Below are 26,014 nucleotides of genomic sequence, written 5' to 3'. Positions count from 1 at the left end.
CAGCAGGGTGCATTTAGTACCACCCTTACAGCAGGGTGCATTTAAATGTGCTTACGCCATCCTCAAAGGCGAGTCACACGTTGTTCCTGCTGCCCGGTGATGCAAGGAATTTTGTGGAGCTGGTCTGGCACCCGCTGGCCACCTCTGGTATTGCTCCTTAGCACAGTCAGTTTATCTACTTCTGTAACTGGGAAGGCCACTGCATGAAACACAGCAAAAAAAAAATCCCAGAGGGCCTGCAGTGGTGCCTGGACAGACATTAAACACACACCTATAAATGACACACGGTAATAGCTGGGCAAATAAAACCAAAAGTTACACCTGAGGGTTTCCATCCTATTGATTTCTTGGCTGCTTAACTGCAGAGGTTTGCACTTCTCACAAATTCTCATCCAACCTCCACTGCTCCAAATGAGCAGCTGGTCTGTCCTCCTCATTCTTTTCGTTGCTCCCAAACTACCAGGATTAGATTAGAAGGGAGGACCTATCCTATGTCCAGTCTCTCTAGACAAAGGAGGACAAACAGTTTAGTCCTCAACTGGCTGAGACCTTGGCTTTGCAGATAAAGTTTTAGGGATTAGAAAGTGCACAGCATTGTCAGTTAGCAGCTCTCAGGTGAGGGCAGTTTTTGACCAAGGTGCCCAATTGTTCGCAGCTGCCACAGCCACAGTGCCACACAGAGCACTGAGGACAGGGTGAACTGGCTGTCCTAACCCCAAAGCAAGAGACCAGAACTCACCCAGTTCTGGTGCCACCAGCTGGCTGTCACTGAAACAGATTCACAGAATCTGAATGTCTGTGAGAACCACAAATGAACTTAAATGCTCTTAAGATCCCCCTGCTCTTCCTGCTGCCAGGTTCTCCCCCAGCCCCACTCCTGGAACAGTTTGGGGTGCATAGGCAGGATGGACACAGGCTATGCCAACCTTACAGGTAACAGGGGGCAGTGGTGGCAAGTTCCCAATGCCACCATTCCCCCCACCCAAACGGTGCAAACAGGATCCTCTGCCTGCTCTGCCACCCCAATCCAGGGCTTCTGCTTCAACTTCTGGAAGGGCTGGGATGCAGACACAGGGAGGACCTTGCAGGACTGAAACAGAGCTGGCTCCTTACATTACTCCACACCTCAAAAGCTCAGCAGACCAGCACTCACCCAAAGAGAACACCCTCCTTTCACACCCCTCTTCTGCCCAACCCAAAGCCTGCACACAGTGACAGCAGGATTGCCTTAAGAACTGACACAGCAGTTCAGCCTCAGAACTGAAAACAAATAAAGCCCAGCTTTGTACAGTAGTAAGACTGTGATTTACTGTCAGTTAAAACCCTCTGAAGACTGTGAAAGCCTCCACCTGCTGCCCTTCCACCTCCAGCTCTCCAAAGCCAAGAACATCTCTCCCAGCTTTGTCCATGACACAATGTCCTGCACTCCAGACAGTGCTGCAACCCCAGTGCAAGCCAAGCTGTGGACAAATCAATAGATATGGCTAAAAGGGAGGGAGACAAGAAGTCTGTAACAACAGATGGTTTGCAGAACATTTTAGGCTGCCTTCCTCCTCCACTAGAAATCTGCTTTGTACAAGCAGCATTTCATCTTGAACCACCACCTGAAGCTACCTAAGGTCTCTCTCAACAAACACCACAGGACAGGTATTTGGTAAAAGAGATGTATATTTATTCACTTTACAAAGAGGGTGGTATTTAGTTGCAACAGCTCCATTTATAGACAAATATATTATTGTACATTATAGTGGTGAATGGCTCAAACCTTTACCTTGTTTTGCTCTTAAAAACGTGTTTGCACCACTTCAGCTTCCATTAGCTGAGCAAATAGCTGTCCTTGTTCTGCCATGAGAGATTAAAAATCTGTAAGAAAGGTATAACTCTGTGCTATGTATTCACAAGCATTCACCTTCTCCTTTCCCTGTGTCACTCCCCTCTCCCCACCCAACTCAACATGGTCTGGCCTCTGGGTTAGCATTAAACTTATATACAGCCTCCATTAAAACAAAATTAGGAGCCAGTGATAGTTCTAATGTCCTTTTAAAGCACAAGAAAAGTCATTGATTTATACATATAAAAGTCTTGAGTTCAAATTTGTTTAAAAAAAAGGAAAAATTCACTTTTAAGTCAAGTTGGCATTTACATATTGCCAAAGTATGGCTAAGCCAATGAAAGGGGGGAAGAAAAGAATTTCAGGACAGAATTTAAATATTACAAAAATATCTTTTTTTTTTCTTTTTTTCAGTTTCCTTTTTTAAAAAAAAAAAATCAGAAGGATGCCCACTTGCTATTGCTAACTGAAGCACGGAAAGAAGGTATAGACCAGTTGTCTTTGATCCTTGAATATTTGAAACAAATTCAATGTAAAGCTGAACCAAGTTTCCCACACAAACAGCGGTGGCAGATTTATTTCACTTGAGATACAAATGCATGTCCACATGACAGGCATAATCTGACCAGGAGGTGGAGGAAATGTTTCTCTAAGTAAGCGCAGGGAAGGAGGGCGAGAGAAGGCTGGCACGGTTAAACATTCTGGATTCAGAAATGCAGTGCCCCACAGGTGCCTCTGCACTCAGGCTGTGCAATGCTCTGCACTCCTGATATGCAAATACAGCATCTTTCAGCAACAGGATCCAGAATCAAAGAGCTTGGTGGCCCACTTGTTCAAACTGCTAAAATTACTCTTTCGTGCTGTTACTCTTCTTCACTTTCATTTTCTGGTTCCAAATCAGAATCACCATTGACTTCCTTTTCAACAGTCATGTCTTGTCCATCAGATTGCTCCTCTTCATCTTCATCCCAGTTTTCCTGGGGGAAAAATAAAACAGAAAGGTTTGAACCTTTGTCAGTCACACCATTTCTGCCACAAGCAAATGGGAGATCTGGTCCAACTCCACTTACGTCAGAGTCTTTATCTGCAATCATCTCATCATCTGAGCCTTCCTCCTCTGAGGAGTCTGCAAAGAGAAAACAATCTCTCAGTCTGGTGAACAGGCTTTAAAAAGTCATTGTATAAAGTCCAGTCCCATGTGCTGCCCAAACTGTGCTATTTCCATACCAAAATTGACTCCATCTGGAGATGAGGTAATAAACATCAGTTAAGACCAGGTCACTTCTGTCACCAGTACACAGGGTGAAGATGCAGTAGGAAAAATGCCAAACTGGAAGTATGCACTCACACACACATGGACATCCCCTACACTGATGTCCTGCTGACTCAAACACAGCAGTGCCTTCACTGTATCTACCTTAGCACAAGGGCAGGTAACACTAGAAATTTTAGGTTGCCAGGTAAGTGAAAGCAGCACACTGAACTTCCAATTCACTGATTTCTTCATTTGTGAAGCAAGGCTGGGATGGAATTAAAGGAGATAAAAGGAAGGCAAGGAAGGAGTAACTAACTACAAGATGTCTACATCATTAACTACTGATTTTTCTGCCATGGACATCTCACAAAACCCCTCTATCTGCCGACTGTACACTGGCAGATAAGCACAGGAGCATGATGAACAGCCATCAGGCTGTCATGTGAATTCAGGAGCTGAGCTGCACTTAGCATGTAACACTTACCATCCTCATAGACCAGCTTTGCAGTCTGATTAACCTCGGGTACATCCTGAACTGTTTGTGATGCTGCAAGCTGAATGGAATTTGCAGATTAGCCTTCGATTAAATAATGTATTGCAACTTTAAAAGACAACAAAACTCCTAACAATGTAAATGAAATCTACATTAAGGGTAGCACACATTAATTCACTTACAGTGCTGGTTTGACAGCCAAAAAAGTACAAATGACAAAGTAAAATCAGAGAGGCATCTGCCTCAAAGTGGCCCAGTGCTTCCTATTTACTCCCCTTTAAAACTCTATGGGTGAGCAGACACATTTGGCAGGATGAAATAGTCCCAGTGAGCAGAGACTGACAGGACAGTCAATTAATGGCCTGCTCTGAAACAGCAGCTGCATTAAAGTGCCCAGGACAAATCACATCAGATGCAATCCCCACAGGAAGTCAAACAACACCCCTGCACATCCCATGTTATGCAGCTGAAGCTCACCTGGGTGACAAGAATGAAGAGTCTTCCATGCAGACGGGAAAGCTTTTGCAAAGTTTTTACTCTGCTCTCCATCAACTGGTATAACATTCCCAGCTGAGGAATAAGGTCTGGCAACTTGGGAGAAGAGATAGATGAAAAAAAAAAAAAACCATGAAGCTGTTAACAAACACATCCCCAATGTTTTTGGTTTTTTAAACTACTTTTGTATGTTTGGAGCAAGCAACACTTGCTTACATTATTCTAGACAGAAGGGAGAGTAGAGGGTTCACAGGAACCACCTGCAGCCTGATTAATTAATACTCAGCCATGTTTAGAAGTATAATCTACTTTTAAAGCATGGCAGTTCTTAGATTCCTTTTCCTTCCCAGTCTCTGCCACATGCAGGGGTGTAGCCCTGTTCAGAAAGCTGTGTAAGTGAACATACATCAGTGCCCCAATGCAGCCTCAGCAACGTGTGCAGGTTCTGCTGCTCAGCAATGCTGTAACAAATGGCAGAAAGGACTGACACTGCCCAAATGTCTTTTTCTTAACCAAGCAAGAGTAAGGCAAAGCTGGACTTCAATCCACAAACTACAGCATTACTTCCTACCCTGCCAGCTTTGGCACACCCTTATCCTGTAAATCTGGCCATGCCCAATACAGCCTCAATATGAGCATTACAAGAACAAAGAAAACTTAGTTCTCTGAGATCTAGTGGCACAGGCTAGATTACTCTTTGGCAGTAATTTTGCTCCCTCTCACAGGTGTGACATAACTTAGTTTGATTTTGGGATGGCTATAATTATGTCAGGAATGACTGAGACAGACAATTTATCAGTAATGCTGTATGTTCAGCAAAAGTGGTGTAAGCATAGCTCTCTATACATTGATTTGGGCACTGCCATATGCAGAGAGCAGGAGACAGATTCCTGAAGAAAGAAAATACATTTATTGAAGCATTTAAATGTAGTTGCACTTAAGTGCATTGGCATGAATGAAAAATACTTACTGTGGAAAGGTAGGATGCATGGAGGGTAAGAACAGACTTCAGCCATCGAACCATCAATGAGGCACTGGAATAGAGAAACAAATTATATCCAAGAGATACTGCCTAAGAGACACCCACTTCACATCAGAAATGCTAATTGATCCTATATAAAGTTCCTCTTTAATTAGAGAGCAAGATAAATGCTCTCTGCAGATGGAAATGTAAAGTTTGGTTATCCTCATGAGGTATGCAAGTTATTTGCTAGGAAAGGAACAGACATTTCAGTGAGGGACTAAATTAGGCAAGCTCAGGGGTCTGTGCTTCTGAAATCTTTTATGGATGGTCTCAATGAATAAAAGATCAAAGCATGCTACTTTCTTCTCCACCTACAATGAGGGAATTCATAGTTAGAAAAAAATAAACTCAAACCCAAACCACAACTTGGCACAGCCCATGTTAACAAAGCTGTCCTTATGGCAACATAAAGAGGGGAGGAAGCTGGTTCTGTTATTAAACACCACATTAAGAGATGTCTAAATGCATTTGATAATTAAACAAGCTCTACACCTGAGAGTTATTTTATTTATTGATCAGGTCCATGATGTAAACATTTGAGGCCTTCAGTTACATTCTCAGGGTTACACGCTTATTTCAGGTATCCTTTTCCCTTTTTAATTTCACTTCAGCCACCCTGACCAAGTACTGCTTTAAGTATTTAAGTTCCTCTTTTCACCTTCACTGATGTGAGTTTTTACCTCCAGATGCTGCAGTTTAATTGCAGTTACTATGAAACTCTATCACATACATAGCAGGAGGGACCATAGCACACACATGTGAGAAGTTTTAGATGAATTGAACTGTAGCTGAGTTGTCTCTTACCTGTATGGGTTGCCTTGCAATCTCTTTGTAAGCTAAAAGGACAAAAAAAAAATCAGCAGTAAGTAAACATGATGAGTTTAGAACCCCAACATGAAATCATTTGACAGCCCCAATACTGGGGCAGAAAGTTTTCCAGGTATTTGAAGTATGCTAGGATTAACCACTGCCAGGCTCCAGAAAATTACACTGCTGGCTCTACCACCCTCTACACAGGCTAGTAACTTGCAGCAGCTGGGTTTCAGTATTACAAGAAAGCTGGAACTCTTAACATGCAAAATATCCACTGAAGCTTAAACCTGGCAGGAATAAGTAGGAGAAAACCTGTTACTTTTCAACTCTGTTCATCTGCTTAGTAGAGCAGCTGTTACATGGCAGACAAGTTGGGGAAACAAGTGAAGAAAGAAAGTATCAGGTAAAGGCCATTTCACACAACAGATCTCAAGCTTGGGAGAAGACAGTTACACAAAAGTCTGACCATCCACTGAGATTATAGAGCTAATCTTGCACTTAAGATTCCCTGACAAAGGTCCCAGGGAAGAAACACAGCATCTCATTAACATAAGCCTAAGGAGGTGTTGTAATACCAAATATTCAGCACCAGGTCATCTGCCTAATTCAGTTAAGATCAGTACCATAAAAAAAAAAAAGTCTTATTTGTGGTCAGCACATTAAAATACAAAAGAAATTGAACCATTAAATTATGTAATAGAACATCATTCACATAACAAGAGCTACTAACCAATGTTTGGTTTTAAAAAGCAATGTTTAGTCAAGGGTAATCATTAAAGTATTTCTGTCCAAATAAAGAGTTTGTTTAATATCACTGAATAAGCAGCTCAGAAGCCAAACCCCTTTCAAAATTACTACTAAGTGATGTTCAAAGTTTAAGTACAGCAAATTGACCTTCTGATGCTTCAAATTATCATCCATGTCAATAGCTGAAAAGAAGATGTAATGGTGATTGTTTGCCATGGACTAAACAAGATTAAACAAGCTTTTGCTTAATCACTTCCCTTTCTCTTCCCACATAATCATTTATGATAGTAACACATGATCTAATGCTCTTCCTAGCTTTGACAGTTAACACTTGGTCCTTTGGTTAAGCTTCAGCCAGAAAAGATAAAAAGTGTATCAGGGATAAATTAAGAAACATTTCAGTCCTCTTATGGCACCAAACCAATTTCAAAAATAAAGAGACAAATCCTGGATTTTAGTAGCTTGTGGCTTGTATGACAGCACAAGAAGTGCATGCTCTCTTACCTCATGCAGCAGTGGAATGACAGCATGCATAGGCATTCTGGCTACCGTGTTCTTTACTATATTTTCTTTCCTCGTGTTAAGCACTTTCTGTTAAAATGAAAAAATATGATCAGAGAACAATTCATGTGTATGAGCAACAATCAGCAAAATCAAAAATTCCTGCCTGTATCTCTCTTCCTACTCCACTACTTCTGTATGCTGAGGATAATAAGCAAAAGATTTGCTATGAAGAGGAGCTTCATTTTCCAAGTCAGGTACAATTAACAAAGTAAAGGCACTCAATAAACCCATCTAAAACAATCTGGCATTGCCTCTAGCCCACCTGCCCCATGTTAAAAATTATGTATTATAGACATGTAAAAATCTTCCTTGATATTTTCTGACTTCCATAAATAAATGCCTTTCACCAGCATCTGTGACAAGAAATTTCTATTCAGCATCAAATTCTTAACAGTCCCCCACCCCAGTACTATTATGTCCTCCTAGTCCAAATGCAAAGATAAGCTTTTCAAGTGAAACTTGTCATTAATTCATTTTTCTTGAAAAATGTACCCTCAGAAGACTAAGCACAGATTATGCTCCAGTCCAAGCTAAAGGGAACATGGCTGCATTGGTAGCATCACTTGTAAAACATCTGAACTGTGACATAACAAATTTATCATAAACAAAGTGCCTCAAAGATCAGGGACTGAGTCAGAAAGCAAGGCAGGTAACAACAGAAAAATAACACCACTACTGTAATTCATAATAGCACTGCCTTGGGCAGCAAATCAGCAAAAAGCAGCTGGAGAAACAACAGGTTCTGAACTGTTCAGCCTTCCTGGCTTTCAGGAAGGCTCCCCACCAGTCCCAGTGAACAGATTCAAACAGCACACACTGAGCTTGCAAGACTTACATTTAAGATTTGTGCATCGTTGCTTTCCAAGCCCTGAACCAGCAGCACAGCAAAGCTGTCTGTTTGGGGAAGGCCACCAGGAGTTTTGACTTTGCTCACATCAATATCCAATGCCCCGAGGCGCTCCTCGATGCTCTCCTGCAGAGGGGAAATAAGGGCAGTGCTGTGTCAGTGTGGTTTCTCACAAATATCAGCTGAGAGCCAAGCACCTAACTTAGAGCATTCCTGCTAATTCTGCTGGAAAGGAACACAAATGTTGTGCATTCTTTTAAATGCACTGACAGAAGATAGCATGAGAAAACAAAGGCAGATGAAGTTTTGGCTGAAAAGCACTAATCTATCTTGGCATAGGCAGCAACAAGTGTGTGACAAAGCTCTGCAACAACCTGGCAAAACCACAGGCAAGGCACAGTGGGTTTGAATGAAGGAAATGTTTCAAGCAGGGGGAAGTCTCTTTCATGCAGAAAGATGGCATCATTAACCTTTCTTCCACAGCAAACAAAGCAAATCCAAGTCCAGCTAAAGAAGGTATAGCAATAATTTATGTTTCTAGTTTCTTCATTCTTGCTGAGTTTGAAATAAGAAGCCCTTTACCTCTGTCTCTCCTGGTTTCCTCTTGTTTTTCTTTTTCTCCTTTCCCAAGGCTGGAGTTTTGACAGCTGTACTATGTCCTGGAATGCCAGGTACCAGAACTTTGGCGTCCGAGTTCACAACAGGTGTTTTTACCTAGCACACAGAGAGAACCACAATTGCATGAATTGCTACTATCTTGAGCTTTCTTCCCGTTTAAAAGGCGGATTTTATTCTGAGACTCTCACACGTATGGTAAAACCAGCCTGACACAACCCATTTTCTTGACATAAATATTAGGCAAATCCAACATATTTAAGAGAATGAATAACCTCAAGAAACAGCTAATTTTCACAATAAACTAAAGCAATGGTCTCTTTGGAGTCACCTGTGAACCACTTTTCTTACAAGATTTTGCTGTAATATTCACAGAACTGTTTGTATCAAATGTTGTATCACAACATTGCTGTGCTGGCAATAGATACCACCTGTGCTAACACTCAGCTCCATAAACCACATGCAGATTAATTCAGCATCCACTGGAATGCAGTAACTGACCAAGAAAACCAACACAATGTAACAGCAAAACACTATTCCCTTCAATCCCAGCTCTTTTCTTCTAGGGATTGCTCAAACACAGAACTCAGTTGTCTGAATTAGGCTGTGCCACAGTGACAAAAAGAGACACCTTAGTTTATCCCAAACGAGCTAAGGTGTCATCTTCAATGAACACAAAGGAGATGGAATTTTGTATTTAACAACCAAATGCTCCCCTGACTCCCAGAGAATGTAAGGCAGTATGCCACTTCCAGAATATCAAAAATGCATCTTCTGCTACTTCCAGAACACTTCTTTAAACCATAGCACTTCTATCCAGGCCTTTTTTTTTTTAAGCACCTCTGAAGTGATAAAAGTATAATCTATTACACTGAGCAAAGCAACTTCCAATTTACAAAAAGTTGATTTTCTGCATCAAGAATTTTATCATAGAACACCAGTGGTGATAAAGTACTATCCCCTTAGCTCACCACACTCATCACTGACCTTCTCCCCACACGGCATGCTCAGACAGCCAAGAGAAATGTGTCTTCACTGGAATTCAGCAAAAAGCGAAACCAAGATGGGTATCATCACTGCATGCCACAGAGACCCTGCACCTGTCCCTGCAGTTCAGCCCTGCTACCCAGCAGCTCCAGGACTGAGCAATCAGCACAAAACCCTGCCTGGCTGGGGGAGCACCAGATCCAGTAGATAACTGAAGGGTCAGAAAATCAGCACTGTCTGCTCACTTCACTGATATTCCAAGCACTTCAGATCTTCAAGGCTTTGAATATGCACAATGATTAAGAACTTTACAGCCTGTCTCTAAACACCCAGGGGATCCTGCAGGACAGAACACAGTGCCAAGTGGTCTCAGTGGACACTGCTGCCATGCAAGTGCCAAGCTCACATTCCCAGGTCCCTGTGAGCAGGAATACATGAAGGCCACACCAAGAAAGAGCAAGAAGGACTTGCCCATTAAGGTTCCATTACATTTTATTTGGACTCTAAAACAAAGTCATCCCATCTTCACCTCAAACCATTAGGGTCAAAGAAGTTGTACAAACCAACAGATTCCAAGGGAAGAACTGGTTTGAGGCAGAAAAACCCCACCAATCAATCCTGTCTCTCAAGCAGATCTGCTGAGTTACAAGAGGGCCACCGTGTGTCTCGCACATGCCAGGACACACACGAACCATGAAGCTCTCTTTGCCCACACCTGCATGAGTGCTACCTCTGCAGCTCTGAACAGGTCCATCCAGAAATCTACTGCTACCTCTGCAGCTCTGAACAGGTCCATCCAGAAATCCAAACTCATTTTAAGAGACCAGGGAACACTACCTACTTTGTTTCTGAAGTAAAACAAGAGAAGCAACAACACCACATTTCATGCAAAGCTCACCTTTGTTACAGCAGCATCTGTTCTAAGTGACAACACTTTCTGGATGTCCCGTACCAAACATATGTGGGATTCACTGGTGTTCAAAGACTAGGAGGACAGGAACAAAACCTGTTAATGTATTTGACACTCACACCTCTGATTCATTATGCTACTGAAAGATGAGAACAAATTCCACTGGTATAGATTAGAATGAACATTTTTTTTTCACTGTAGAATAGCAGCTCTTTTGCATATCTGCCTTTTGTTACCATATCTCTATACTCTCCAGGGAGGTTTACACAGGTAAACTGGAAGTGTATTAAAACCAGTTTCAGTGGCCCAACTCAGCAAGAGCTGAAATGGCAAGAAACAGTCAGCAATGGTGCCAACCTGTACTCCAACTGAAAAAATGGAAGAATACAAATTGCCTTTCCAAACAGCTCAGGGGCCAATAGTCACAGCTCCCAAAACAAGGGCAAGGAATATGTTTTGTATTGCTGTATCATTTCAAAACAGTAAAAATAAAAATAATAAACCCAAAAATTTCTCCAACTGGAAGCAGCATGCAGTCCACATTACAGAATCCAAACCCTCTCTGTTAAGTTTTACATACCACTTTCTCTATGATGGGCTGTAAGGCGTTTCCATACACCAGCAGCAGAGACTGTTTGTCTGTGCAAAATGCAGCTGCTAGAATAGGGACTGGTTTCGGTGTGGAGTCCCCATCGTTCCCAGGTGTTGCTATCTGAACAGTACAGTTTGATGTTAAGGGTTTTTTGCAATAACTGGGAAAAAAAAAAAAAAAGAAATTAAAAAATTCCAAGATATTTAGCTTGAATACTTCAATATCTTGCACATCTACGTATCTTTCATTAGCAGATCCACAGCAAACTCAACCATTTTACACCTTTTATGGATGGCTAAGATGAGGCACAGATGCACAAAATCTGGGTTAAAACCACACATAATACCAAAGTGCAACACAGTCCCCAACAAGTGAGTTCTTTAAAAATGTGTCCAGTAACCCAAGACAAAGAAGCAGCTGGAACCTGGTTCACAAGTATATACAAGAGCTTAAAGGTAGCAGCATAACAAAACTGAGCTTTGCTTTGCAGTAACCCCAGACCTTTCCCAAAGACACCCTCCAGATGAATCCCAACTTACCCATTCAAGATATGTTCAAATAAATGCAACTGCCCATCTCTGCACACAACTGCTAACTTCACAGGCTGAAAGGAGGCACAGTAAGAGAGTTTCATTAGATCAAAAATAAAACCCTTCTGGAAGTTCAGGACATCAAGAGACAGCTGTATGGCTACAATTTGAACTTTTTCAGTATTTAAGAACATTACACTAAATCTGAAAAGAAGATCAAAGATGTAATCACTCAGGAACATTCAGTACAAGTGTTAGAAGATTAATAAGGTAACTCACAACTGTACTTTATCACTAGTAATATGCCCTGAGTTAAACAGTTTGCACAGTAGCAGACACATGTCTAGAGGCACAGCTCTGCAAAGGCACTGACATTGAGAATATGCTTAGAGGAAAGAAACTGAGATGACTCCTCTGAGAAACTAAATGACAGGGATACATTACAGAATACTCTCCAATACATGCAGGAAGAGGGAACTGGAAATATCAGAAAAATACAGCCTGAAATACTGCTCTGAGAAATGGAATTTAAAGGCAGAAGGAGAAAAACACTTTAAATAATTATGGGAACAGTTTGTGAACATGTTTCACATTCACGCATTTTTTAAAAGGCAATCACTTTGAAAGACTTGTGCTGTTAAAACTGAGAGACCTGGCAAATGTACACTGCTACTTTAACTCATTCAAGGCTAGTTAATGCCAAATGCAGTTACACTGCCAAAAACACTTGAAATCGGGAGAAAAACAGACCCAAATCAGATTTTTTAGACATAATTTCTTTTGTGTGTTACTTTGCTGCTGAGTTCTAACAACCATTTTAATTCCTAACTTATTCTAAATAGGAAACAACTGACACTTCTGCCACCATGAACAAAATTTCTGAAAAAACCCACAGAATTTGCACTTAGTAGCTTTGAAAAGGAGCATTTCAAACTACCAGCTTTATAAATGCACCTGTAATAAATATCTTTACACCCATGAATTGGCATTTGGACCTCATCTGTGCATAACAGAACCCAGATACAAACTAAGCCTCTTTCTTTACACCCTTAAAAGGAAACTGATGTGCTAAGTGAAAGTTGTTGAATGTATTTGTTTACAAACTATTGCTCCTACCTCTTCTTTGACTTCTGATATAGTCAGGTCCACAAAAGTTGGTTCATCTGTTACTGCGAAAGACATCACAGCATTCTTTTCTTTCCTATCTGATCTGATCTGCCTGGAAGACACAAAATGTACACATTATTTACCACAGCACAAACAGCATCCTCTGCACCAAACAAGCATTATAAAGCCTATAAATCACTAAATGTGGTTGTATCTACTGTATGCAAAAACATCACACTGACATTTCAGTGTTCAATGTTCCTAATTTCTAAGAGCAAAGTAACTCCCAAGAGAAACTGAGCAAGAAAACTGCATAAACCTTACAAGAAGTGCAAAGAACAAGGAAGTTTATTACACAGTATGTTCTGACACACACTAGGGATACAAATGGCAACTGGAAGCATGCTCAGACACAGCCAAGGAAAATCTCGTCTTCACTCAGCAATCAGTGAGTCGAAACCACCAATAAAGAGATCATCACTGCATTTTTCCAGAGTGCCCCTTCTGCTTTACCTTGTTTAATCACAATCACTTGATGACTCTATGCTCAAAACTGATCAGTCACAAATTATGAAAAGCTTACATACCACACACTCAATAATCGGTCGTGTATAGCTCCAGACAAGAAATAAAGTCCTGTAATTCCATCAAAGGGTTTACTTTCATTTGTAGGTTTCACTGTGGTAAACATTAATGATGACACTGATGTAGCATGGCCTGTGAAATGCTAAGAGAAAAAACAGGATCTTTCCATGATTGTCCTAAGCAGTCATATGGCAAAAATCAAAACATTAGTTAACAATCATTAGGAAAGAATCAAGCATTACTAAGTCAACAAGGACAGCTCAGTGGTTTTAAACTAGTCATCAGTTTCCTTGCATTTTTGTACATCAAGGAAGCTTTTTCTGATCTGCCAGATATTTATCAACATTTTAAAACTTAAATGGGGAATCAAAGGCAAATTCAGTGGGACTAAATCCATGCAAAAGAAATCACATCCACCTGTAGCGCTGTTACTGTCACAAAGCACTCCCCTCTGCCCCCCCAACTTTACACTTCAACCTTTCCAATGGAACTGGGTTCAACTGCATTTTCAACTTAAACAATGGACGCATGTGCGCTGACACTAAATTTGGGCAACACATCACCCCCAAGGGCCCCCCAAAAATTGGTTCTTCAATCTACTTTTGCAAATAGTGGTTTTGGTCATTACAGAATGCAGACATACATGGTAGCTGCCATGTGCCAGCAAGCCCACAGTAACAGCACATGTTACACACTCACCTGACAGGAGATTCAGAGACTATCCCTGTCCTGTCTGCTAGCAGGCAAGAGAACACGGCAGCATTCACGATCAGCTAAAGCATGGCCATTTGCTCAATGTCTGAGCCCTGCTCAGAGAACAATAAGGAGTTGCTCCTATGCCTTCCAACTGTTTCAACAGCAAAACTGATAATGCCATCAGTTACATGAAGTTTAGCAAGGAAACTCGAAGGCTTTGTGGAGGGACTCATGTTAAAACCCATGCCAGCAGTAACTGATAGGGGGGTGAACTGAGTTCTCCTGACAGAAGGGTGTCAGACAGGGACCCAGTTAAAAAGAACAGCATCCATCTTTCTCCTACAGCCTTGAGAGAAGATGCTGGCAGCATGCTCAGAACCAAACATTTAATGTCCTCATTCAGTTCTCAGCAAGTGGAAACCACAGTTTAGGGTACCATCACAGCAAAAATTCCAGCAATCCCAACTCTGCTAATTGTATCCTCACACACAGTGAAATGTTTTAGATGTCTGAACAAGAAATACAAGATAGGCAGTGTCACCAATCAAGAAGGGCATTTTTTTGCATCTAGTTTCACAGAGGTACTTACTCTGTAGACTTCTTTGGTCTCCAAGTCCCACAGTTTTATAGTTCTACCAGCTGACAGCAGCATTTTTCCATCTGGACTGATGCATAGACAGGTGACACTGCTATTGTCGCCTTTCCACTTACTAGAATTTGGATGGAGTTTTTGTACAAAAGGAGAAAGATGGAGAAATACAAAAAATAGTATTCATTAGGATAATCTCAAAACCACCATGATGGAAAATTTAAGGTAAAATTAAAAAGCCAGTGATTTAAGTAGTCAAGAGGACAAAGCTATTCTGCTTCTGCACTTCACCTTCAAATTAGTTTACAAAAAAAAAAAAATCACAACTCAAGAATATGAAGTTATTCAATACTGAACTGTTGATTTCTTTCTTGGTACTTGCTTATTCTGTTCTGAATTCTTCACAATGTTTTCTACTTCTAAAATTAGGGCAAGAAGAGCCATACCATTTTCAAGACTTCTCTATTCACCAACCCATTCAAAAAAGCCTTCTCAACACTAAAATTCAGACTTTCAAAGCCTATTCAGTTACTGGCCTTCCTCCCACGTTTCTGAAGTCACTGACAATAGTAAACGTCACCTTAATGGTCTATGGTTCAAAGCACTACTTAAAAATAAAAAAAATTAAAAAAACAAAAAACAAACAAACAAAAAACACAACCAACCAACCAAAAAAAACCCCACAAAACAAACAAACAAACAAACAAACAAACCAAAACAAAAAAAAAAAAACCCAACCAAAAACCAAGAGGACAAAACTGCAAAGAAAGCAGTAACACAAATCCTTTATAGATTGGAAGTAGCCTGCAACCCACCATGTTTTGATTGTAAACTGCCTTTCTGGAAATACTTCTAAATAACTTGCACATGCCCAAGCAATACCTCTTCTGTTTTCTAAATCAGGGATCATTCACTGCATCACTTTTGATAGAAGCTGAAAATTTTACAGCCACAAACGTGGACAACATTGCACCTTACAGAGAGTATGACAAGATTTTGTATTCTCTTTTGACAAGATTTTGTATTCTTTTCTGAAGACAAGGTCATTACTAAGAATTTAAACCATAAAGTACAGCAAAAATACCATGGTTTTCACTTTGCATACACTTTATATCATTTTTACAGGAAAAGAGTTTTAAACAGGATCTCATAAAGGACATATCCAGAATGCTTCTAAGTAGTCAAGAGTATTTAAGACATGAAAAAGAGTGACAAGAAGTCATCCAGAATGTTTCAGTCTACCTCTCTACAACATCTTTTCTTGCCTCTTCAGAGACTCTCTCTTCCCCAACAGCTTGTCCCTCTGCCAGAGGTTTCATGTGTGCTGCACACACCTCCTGAAGTGGCTCTGTGTGGGCTCATACAGTAGTTAAGAAAGTCAAACCTAAAGCCACATGGTTTCAATTCCCTTGTCAGCAGTCCCTACCTCCATAGGAACATGCCTAGAAGCCTCCAAATCAAATTTTAAAAGTATAATACCACTTCTCTACCCCAGGAGCAACCATCCTGATTTCTCTGTGGGTTACACAAACATTTACTTCCAGGTCCTGACAGGTGTTAAGGAATGCAGGCACTGTCACGTGTACATTGGGTGTGAGCAATTGATGGGGACAATTTGTTCCTTCTGCTAGGTAAAACTTTGGGAGAACTGATTTCTTCTACTCTTTCCAAATTGAGTTACCTTAGGTAACATTAACACAGAAAATTTTCAGGTAAAAACAATGATGTCACATTGCTCATGTACTTTCTATTGATATACTCTGGGAATGATGTTCTGTTGCCATCTTTAAAGAACACAATGCTTCAAATTACATTTCATAACCACAGTCTCCCCACTCGATGGTCCCTGGTATGGGACAGGGCAGAGGGAAACATCCAAGAGGGATGACAGCAAAAACTCTCACTTTTTCTGAGAAAGCAGCATGGCTGGGACCCATCTCCTTGGGTATACAGAACTTGTACATGAACACACACACTGTGGGATACAAACAGGGTGAATGAGATGTCCATGGGCAGCTTCAGAGCTTTGATCTCACTGGATTCACAGAACAACAAAGGGATGCTTAGCAAGACCTTTAGGAAGGCACTTCAGCAATGACATGCCAGGAAGGCAAAAAGAAGAGGGGTTTCTCCACAGAAAAGTGTAGCACGAATGTATGGAACATTCTTTTTGAAACAGAGAAAGAACATAAATCTGCAGAATAATCCTGGAAACAAGAGGGAAGGTTATACAACAAATCCATCTGGAAACTATTTCCAGACACTGAAAGGTCAAAAAAGGGTTCTGGGCACATCCAGCATAGGAGCAACTCGTTATTGACAAATCGTGTCTAACCCAGCTGATTGCCTTAATGAGACAATCACCTTGGTTGATGAGGAGAGACACATTTAAGCTGTCATAAGCATTGCTGAAGTCAAGGTCTCACACATCCTTGCAGCCAAATTGGAGATATATAGCCTGAATGGATGGTCTCTAAGGAGAGCAGGATCAGGCTGCATCACTGAGTTCAAACAGTTGTGATCACTGGTACAAAGTCCAGCTGGTGGCCAGTCACTGGAGTTACTCCCTCTAAGGACATCCCAATACAGCTTAATATTCTCCATAACTGCCCCAGTCTCCATTAATGATCTCAAAATAGGACAGAATGCACACGTAACAACTTCACACTCAATCCCAAATTAGGGAGAGCAGTAGATATCCTGGAGGACAGGGCTGTACTCAGGGGAATCTCAACAGGCCTGATAAGAAAAAGGCTGCCAGAATCTCAAAACTGAAGAGGAAAAACTGGGGACAAATAGTTAGAAAGTAGGTTTGCAGAAAAGAGACTTGCAGTCCTCACAGTAAAGCTGAGCACGAGCAAGCAGGGAGTCCTTGTGGCAATGAGCTCAGCTGTGTATGATCTGTATGATCTGCATTAGCCAGTGCTGTCAGCAGGTCAAGGAATGGGACTCCTCTGCTCTGTGCAGCTCTTGAAACTGCACCTGATTCACTTCACTGCACTCAGTGAGACAGGACAGCAAAGTCACTGACATGGTGGGTGGAGTAAATCCAGCAGAGGCACCTCAGGCACTAGAGCACATAATGGAAGAGGGAAAGGTGAGGGAACTGGGTGTGTTCAATTCTGATAAAGGCTAGAGGGAGATTTTATAGCCATCTTCTGCTACTTTACATAGGATCTCAACATATTACAACCTAAGGATGCATCTCTTTCCTAGGGATACCACTGATACTACTGATGATGGGCTGCCTGCAGTGTCCATGCCAACCTTAATAAAACCAAGAGCGCTGCAGTAATAACCAACAGTGGGAAACATCATAAAAAAACAAACAACATCAAGAGAAGGATCAATGGGCCATTACACAGTAGGCTTTTATTGAAGAAAGGTAACTGGGATTGTTAATAGAAATCTTGGTTAATTCTTTGAAGTTTAAAAATAATTTGACTTTATTACAGAAGAAAATAAATGCCTACACCAGACATTTTGTTACTCTGCACTGAGCTCAGTTTTGCTCAACAGTACTTTTAACAGTAGCAGCCTGCTCAGACAGCCAAGTGGAAGTGTCCCCACTGCACATCAGCAGCAAGCGAAACCAAGTGGGTTATCCTCACAGCAAGGCCCTTAGAGCAAAGCTGGGTGCATGCAGCAGGTTTTACTGGAATGAGATCTTTCAGTATCTACTCAAGGAATTTTTTCTAGATTTTACACTTTTTCTGCTTTTAGTGGGACTTTCAGTCTTTCCGTCTAACAAAAAGTTAGCATGGAGGGATCCAAACCCCTCTCAGAACAGTTTCATCTAGCCTTTCCAATACACAGAGGAAGATACTCAACTATGACAGTTATGCTTTCATCCCTTAATAAAACCACTTCTGATCTCAGAAAAATAACGGCCAACAGTCATTTTGTGGGCATGAAGCCTGGAAAGCAGAGTGCAGCATTTCCAAAGCCTGCAAGGGAGAAAACACACAAAAGCAAGTGTAAAAAAAATTCAAGCAAAAAGCAGCACTACTCACCACTTTACTTTGCAGGTCTGTGTGTTCCATTCCACAATGTGTCTGTCATCTGAACAGCTATACAAGCAGCAGCTGTCTTGATGCCATCTCACACAGTTTACTCTACTGTCATGACCACCATCCTACAAAAGATAACAGAGGGTCAACTCACTGGAGTGGTCTTGATGACTGAGTCTTCCCCACACCAGCAAAGTGAACAAGGTGCTCTTTCGAGATCTAAATTCCAATCACTGGCATCTTAAAGAGTGTGTGTGGTTTCACAGAACATACTTGACAGTTATATTAATTAAAGGTATCTCACATTTTGGTACATACACATAAGTATTTTGGCTTATACAGCCTAGAGAAGAGGAGATGTTTTCTACAGTTTCCTCACAAAGGGAAGCAGAGGGGCAGGCACTGATCTCTTCTCTCTGGTGGACAGTGACAGGACCAAAGGGAATGGCAAGAAGCTGTGTTGAAAAGGGGGGGAGTTAGGGTGGATATTATGAAAAAGTTCTTCACCCACAGGGCACAAGCTCCCCAAGGAAGTGGTCACAGCCCCAAGCCTGCCAGAGTTCAAGAAGCATTTGGACCATGCCCTGTGGAGCTGTCCTGTGCAGGGCCATGTAGAAGCCTAGAAGACAGTCTGATGTGTAAGTCTCAAACACTGATAGCCAGACAGCCAGGGAACCAACCAAGGACTGTTGGTAAGAGCACACTGTGGGAAAGAGCAGCACATGGCTGGAGGAGGAGGTCATGTGAAGGTAAAACAGCACTTTCCTGGTCCATCCTTGCTCTGGCTCTTGGTGATCAGCACAGCACAAGTACAGGAAAGACTCATGAAGTGGGCCTGGACTACTAACAAAAGGAACCTCCAGTAGGGAGGGATCAAGACCACCAAAGACCACTCCAAAGCTCTCCAGCCCAACTCCAGAAAGGTCTAGAACAAACTGCACATGGTAACTAATTTGCATAGAAAGTGAGAAACTAAGCTCCAGGGTGGGCAGAACTTGTCTGTAAAAAAGTGCTCCCACAAAGCTTGAGCAATGGATGCCCCAGGACAATGGACACCCCATCAGCTGGTTTGATGCTGGAGCAAGGACTGGTGACTTTTCTTTCCTCTTTCCTTTCTTCCTCTCTCTCTTCTCTTTTGCCCTACCCCTTATTCAAAATCCACTGCTGTGCTTTTATATTAGAAGACACCAATTTCCATGCCAAGTGTTTAATTTACTGATAAAACTTTGTAGATTTTGTGGAGCCTGTGCCTTTTGTCATTCCTTTTTGACCACGAGCACTACACACCTGCGTGCTCTCTCCAGTTTCAGGGTGGGATGCTAATGGAAAGGAGATCGATTTTGTTGATCCCTTCCAAAAAACCAAAAAATTGTCTTGCCTGCTGTTTTTATGCACACAGCCAAACAAGGCCAACCATATGAAATCTGCTCAAAGGAAAGAATAGCCACAGGTGTCTTGCTGAAGTCATCTAAGTGCCTCCTTCCTTAAGGGCACTCAGAGGGGAGCAGCCTTCCCTTTGTATTAGCATTCAGGAACAGACAATCATCAGACCAGAAGACCCTTTAAGCAGTATCACTTCTCTTAACAACCAAAATCTCTGCAGCTCCAAGCATAACCTTGAATTATTTATGAAAATATTTAATGGAGTCTATTTCACTATTTGGATTGTAACAACCTGCTCAGATTACTCCCAAAGGTATTGATGTAAATGAGCTTTGAGCAAGACAAACTATATTGCAGCACAATATTCTGTTCAGTAAAGATAGCTAAAATTAACATCTCTTATTTTAATAAGAAGAATAATCTTTTAATTCAACCTATATGTAAAATGCAAAGTACTCATAAAATCTGCAGTCTTCTATGGAAAAAGAGTGTTTTCAAACAAACTATAACTACACTTTTCAAACATAGTTTTTCCTTATAATGGGGTTGATGTTCGTTAGTTACTGTCACTTGTATGCATCATAATTCTCAGAAATTACTGCTTTCTGTAAACTCATCTATGTTTATCACCCTACTTACAACTTTTGAGTTTAAAAGCAAAACTATACCCAAGTATCTCAAAAGTACTGCACGGCCATTCATATGGATTTACTTTGCTTATTATGTAACCCACAACTCAAATGGAGGTGCTTGGGAGTTTGGAAAGGCAAAATTAAGGTCACTGTGAATCATTCAAAAAAGATCATGTGCTGAGAGAGCTCAAGAGCTTCCATAAGGGAGGCAAATTTACAGAGGAGTCCATCAGTGTGACACCTTCCCTGTCATCAACCTCAGGTGTTGATGATCTCTCTGCCCTTCCCTCCCACAATGCCATGCAGGAACTGAGGGTATCACAGTCCCACCCAGGATTTAACTCTCCAGTGAGGAATTCCAGCATTACTGTTATTTTTAATGCAAAATAGCAAATCCATGGACAGTGTTAAGACATTGCTCTAACTTAGAAACCAAGATTTTTTGGCCTAAACTGACTGCAACCATCAGTGTTTGGTAGCATGTGATGAAGCGTGCATTACTTACTAGCTTGCTCTGTAATTCTCCTTTTACTGTGCTGTATAACAAAATGCTACCAACTGCTGTACCAATAGCCAGGATATCTAACTGCTTGTCCACTTCTCCACCTTCAGACTTCCGTTTTTTCCTCTGGGGGCCATCCTGGAAAACCAAAAGAGAGAAACGGTGAAATAAATCACTCTGACTGGCTAATCTCAGTGTTAAAGCTGAGGGAAGAAAAACCTTAAGAGAAGTTTGAGACCCAGACAGCCAGCACAAACACTGCAAAGGCACAAAATGAACACTCAAGTGTACACAGTACTAGAAGCTCATCTTGCACCTCCATGTACATGGTAACAAAGTTGCTATGAGTCACTTGGAAACACCTGGTGTAGGCCATTTTGCTACCATCCCAGCCACATGCATGTGGGAAAAAAACCACATTTAAGTTTTTTACAAATTTCCTGTCCCAGAAGCAGAAGATTAACACATTCAGAATACTTCATCCACAAAATGGAAACGCTTGATCATGATCAATTTATTTTTTCTCAAAAGGTAATCAGAAGAGTCTTGCAAACTGAAGCATTCCTAATGCTTCTTAAAAAGAAAGTGCTACCCCATTCCACAGAGGGAAATGACTGGGATTCAAAGGGAAGTGCTCTGCCCAAGTCCTGTTGTCTGCACCAGAGGTCCTGATATGATCAGACAATTCATAAGTCTTCACACTCTTGCTCTGCAAGTGCTATCAGTCACTTGAAGGAGGGATTTCACTTTGTCTCCCTTAACCAAAAATTTGAGAATGCAGATCACTGGGAAGGGAAGAAGGAATAAAACTGGTTCTTAAACACGTGAAACTAAAATAAAGAGGGCAGAAGAAGCCATCATATTCATTCTCACTGGGTTAACTGCACACACATAAATAAAAAAAGAAAAGAAAAAAATGTTCAAGGACACAAAAAGAAAAAAAATCACTAATGCCACTGATTAGTTTTTATATTGGACCTTGGTAAGTCTCCTTACATTTGTTACATCACAGCAAAGCATTCTCTCCAATTTAAAAATGACACACATGCTTCCTCTACACAACAGATCTATTTGCACTGACAAGCAGCCTGAAGAAGCCCAGGGAAACTGATAAAATGTGAGCAACCAGCTCTGTTCAAGTGCCATGTGCTGCAGCTAATCTGTTTTACAACAGACACGACACAGTGAACACAAATAATTTCTACTCAGGTCCAGAAATATGACAATCAGGATGTGGTAGTTTTCACCACAACTGAGATATGAAGTTTGAGAGTTTAATAGTAAAGGATAAATACTTTAGTTCTTTGAAGCAGGATTTTCTATTCCTTCTGTATTTAACAGAGCTAACACCTTTCTGCAAATAAAAGTGTTTTGGTTTAGACCAAGAAATACAAAATTGCTGTAAAGGTAACTTTTACATCAAAAGCAGACTACTGAGAAAAGAGACTACAATTAAGGTTTTTTGCAAATATTTGTTTAGGCTTTATCTTTGCTGAGAAAGAAAACTATAAAATAATAAAAAACAGATGTCAAGAAACTAATGGAAATTAATTGAAACTGCAGTCTGACATGCAAAGACAAAGGCCACAGAGTGGACATGCAAGTACAACTCCTGTGTTTTCTGGTACTTCTCAATCTTTTTAAGTAGTTTTACCAATTACCCCACACACCCCCGCTGCAAAGCAAAACCAAACTTAATAACAGACTTTATTCTCTTCCACTGAATAAATCTTTCAATTAATTTTTTTTCAACCTCCATTTCAGTTTGCTATAGCAAGTTTCCTTGGAACAACTCAAAGGCACAACAGAATTCCCACAAGTAGAGAGTTATTTCCAGGGTCAAAAGAAGGCAAGAGGCAGTGAAGGTTTCTCCAGGGTTTTTTCCACATGCACTTCTTTACTGACCACCCCTTATCAGCAACATGAGGGGAACACTTTGTCAGAAAGTTCTACATGAACAAATGTCAGTGGAAAATTCAGACACCTGTTAATGTTTGAGATGATTTGGAAAAAACACCTTAAGAACTTAAAAAAAAAAAAATCAAACTTCCCTACTCTACACTAAATTAGTAGACAGAGCAAATGACAACTACACTTAACATCCATTCTCTTGTGGATCAAGGTCTTAAATAGAAGAGCACCCTGTTGTCATGGACAGGACAGGATAAGCATCAGCTTCCTTGTCATTTGATTTCTTTTTCAGATTTATGGAAACTCAAGCTTATTTAGAAATCCCTCAACTTTGCCTGAAAAAGCACAATGTTTTCATTAGCAGAGATGATTAAAAGAAGCTACTTGAAAAGGATCTGTGCACACATTTTTCCATAATGTTCTTCCTTGACTTGATAACCCACTGAGACTTTCTTAACAGAAATCTGCTGCTCACATGTGCAATAAAGCACTTAGAACACTGAAATGGGGAGAAATCTAAAGGTCTTGCCACTTGACAGTGACAGAGCAGTTGCAGCTTGTTAGGAAGAAAGTGGAAGAAGGTGTTTTGAATGTTGGAGGTGCACTCTTGCACAAGACACCCCACGGAGCAGGAGGTGATGAACACTGCACACAGGAAGCACGTGGGGCAGGGAGCATCCCGGTAAAGCCAGCCCTGCATCAGCAATTCCAGAGGCTGCAGTTCAAAACTGATTTCTAATACTCCCCTGTAACACACGGCCTCCGTTAACATGGCAGCAGCCCAACACATACTGACTTTAAGTGTAATTTGGCCAAACACCATTTAGAGCTCCCTGCTGGCAGAGCTCTACCCCTGACCACCTGATACTAGAACTGCCTAGACAGATGTCAACTCTCCAGGAACAAAAGACTAAATAATGCCGGGAAAAAACACACATTTAATAAAATGTTTTTGGCACAACTATCATGGTTTTAGTTCTACAACTCAGTCTAAGGAAAAAAACAATGACTTTTAAAGGTTTTATGGCACAATTATTGTAAGAAACACTATGTTTCCCAGCTCCACTTTAAAATGGACTAGCTTTCAAGCAGGGGACAGGATTCAAACTACTGGAAAAACTAGAAAGCACTGAGAGGTGGCTAAGGTTACTTTCATATAACCTTAAGCCAGATTAAATTCAAACACCTGTGGAGCTTAGGAGTGTGTCTCTAGAAAAGTTTATTTAAAAAAAAAAGTTTTAAAAGCCCCTCAGAAACTTCCTGTGCTTGACTTATGGCACCACAGCAGTGCAGTGTGTGTACTTCAGTTTTATTTCTTACAGGACAGATTAAGCCCATTTTCACATGCCAGTTTCAGTGAGCTTAAGAGCAAAGAACCTATACAGCTTTGCAGCTAAGGAAGGGATCCTTTTTACTTCAAAGTTCCATGACAAAGGAACAGGTTCAGGCCACCTAAAACTGACTCTTTCTACTTCATTCTTTGGACATCCTGGGAGTTTTCAAAGTTCAGGGAAGAAGCTGCTCAACTGAGCAAAACAACATTGCCCCGCTTTGGGTTGGTAATCTGTGTTTTAAGCATTCTGAAACAGCCTGAACAGCATTTCAAACACATTGAATTGCTGATATACTGAAACACACTTTAAAAAGCACCCCTTTCTTCTTATGATAAAGTGGGTGGATTTCACATACTTTAAGCAGGTTTTGCATTCTTTTTTCCTCAGGAAATGGTACATTCCAGCTAAAGAATTACTTCAACATAAAGAAGACAAAAAGGTACCACAGTACATAGTCCAGATATTTTCAGGTTCAGTGTGCACCTGAGGTGACGTTAACTAAAACTCGATCCAAGGTGGAGAACACCCGAGCCCTCCTGATGCACGCTGTGAATAAAACTACTGAACACCTTCTTGCAGGATTCCTGGACTCGGGAAGATGAATCATAGACAGCGTAGCAGCTTGCACGGGAGTACTTCCAAGGGTAAGGAAGCGTGGAGAGATACTGCCTTCACCGGAGAGGGAACCAAGTGGGTGCACAGCAGCTGACCTGCTCTGCAGCATCACCTTTTCAATTACGGCAAGACGTGCCGTCAATTAACATACCTCACTCCTTCAAGGAAGGCTTCTTCCACGCAGATAATACGAGAGACAAATGGGTTTTCAACAGTCAGCGCTTCTGCCGAATTTTTTTGTTTAAAAAATAAAAAAACACAGACCAAAGCCTCCCCCACCGGCACGTGAAATTCACCCCAAACAGCCCAATGCTGGGAGGGGGAGCGGCTCCCCCCGCGCCCCCCCTACCCCAAGGCTCGACACACACGTGGGACATCCCCTAAACCCCGGGGCTACAGCGGGGGCGGGACTGGACGGTGCCCGAACCCCGCGGAGCCCACGGGATCCTCACCCCGCTCCCCGGCCCGCCCGGCCACATGGCGCCGGGAGGGCGGGGTGAAGCCGAGCGGGCCGCGGCCACGCGTCAGGGCCGCTCGGATCGCCGCCATCCCCATCCCACCCCTCACGCGTGCCTCACCCCCCCCCACCCTCCCCACACGCCGCCTCACCCGCTCCCTCCCCCCCTCACGCACCTTGCTGGGGGGCTGCCGCAACCCCGCCGGGGCCCAGGCCAGGCACGTACAGGCGGCGCTGAGGTGGGCGGAGGGCACGAACTCGTGCTGCAGGCGGCTGCCGGCCGCGTCCCACACGCGCAGCCGCCCGTCGGGCCCGGCCGAGGCGAACAAGCGGCACCCGCGGGGCGAGAAGGCGCACGGAGAGGCCGCCATGGCGCGCGCGCGCGCTACCCCCTCGCCTCTGCCCGGCCCGCCCCGCGCGGCGCATGCACCGCCCGCGTGCTCCGGCCCCCGCCCGCGCGCCTGCGCCGCACGCCCCGATGACGCCTACG

At 42.0% G+C, this 26,014-nt stretch overlaps 1 protein-coding gene and 3 non-coding genes across 4 annotated transcripts; all 4 read right to left on the bottom strand.

Moving 5' to 3' along the window:
• Nucleotides 1–2,375: 2,375 nt before the first annotated feature.
• On the bottom strand, nt 2,376–25,924 carry WDR43 (WD repeat domain 43). Its single transcript, XM_053974763.1, has 18 exons — nt 25,701–25,924; nt 21,211–21,345; nt 18,694–18,815; nt 14,681–14,801; nt 13,398–13,537; nt 12,820–12,922; nt 11,713–11,777; nt 11,162–11,333; nt 10,570–10,656; nt 8,652–8,783; nt 8,058–8,195; nt 7,163–7,249; nt 5,903–5,934; nt 5,045–5,108; nt 4,057–4,170; nt 3,571–3,640; nt 2,902–2,957; nt 2,376–2,808 (listed from the first exon to the last, which is right to left on the bottom strand). The coding sequence occupies exons 1-18, from the start codon at nt 25,893–25,895 to the stop codon at nt 2,695–2,697; spliced, it is 1,947 nt and encodes a 648-aa protein (XP_053830738.1). The 5' UTR covers nt 25,896–25,924; the 3' UTR covers nt 2,376–2,694.
• Nucleotides 9,688–9,766, bottom strand: LOC128805861 (small nucleolar RNA SNORD53/SNORD92). The gene has a single exon (XR_008436610.1). It is a non-coding gene; the product is annotated as a small nucleolar RNA SNORD53/SNORD92 (small nucleolar RNA).
• LOC128805854 (small nucleolar RNA SNORD53/SNORD92) lies at nt 13,213–13,296 on the bottom strand. The gene has a single exon (XR_008436603.1). It is a non-coding gene; the product is annotated as a small nucleolar RNA SNORD53/SNORD92 (small nucleolar RNA).
• On the bottom strand, nt 18,219–18,296 carry LOC128805862 (small nucleolar RNA SNORD53/SNORD92). Its single transcript, XR_008436611.1, has one exon. It is a non-coding gene; the product is annotated as a small nucleolar RNA SNORD53/SNORD92 (small nucleolar RNA).
• Nucleotides 25,925–26,014: the final 90 nt, after the last annotated feature.

Source organism: Vidua macroura, chromosome 3 (genome assembly GCF_024509145.1).
Source record: "Vidua macroura isolate BioBank_ID:100142 chromosome 3, ASM2450914v1, whole genome shotgun sequence".
In the NCBI taxonomy this organism is placed as follows: domain Eukaryota; kingdom Metazoa; phylum Chordata; class Aves; order Passeriformes; family Viduidae; genus Vidua; species Vidua macroura.
Note: the sequence above shows the minus strand (reverse complement) of the source record. Positions and strands in the feature narration are given on the sequence as shown.

Excerpts from the sequence above, each read along its gene's own strand:
- WDR43 (XM_053974763.1), bottom strand. The coding sequence starts at position 25,895 with ATGGCGGCCTCTCCGTGCGCCTTCTCGCCCCGCGGGTGCCGCTTGTTC. Across the intron at positions 18,816-21,210 it reads GAGAATTACAGAGCAAGCTA|GATGGTGGTCATGACAGTAG; the intron begins GTAAGTAATGCA and ends TATCTTTTGTAG. Across the intron at positions 4,171-5,044 it reads ATGCATCCTACCTTTCCACA|TTGCCAGACCTTATTCCTCA; the intron begins GTAAGTATTTTT and ends TCTTCTCCCAAG.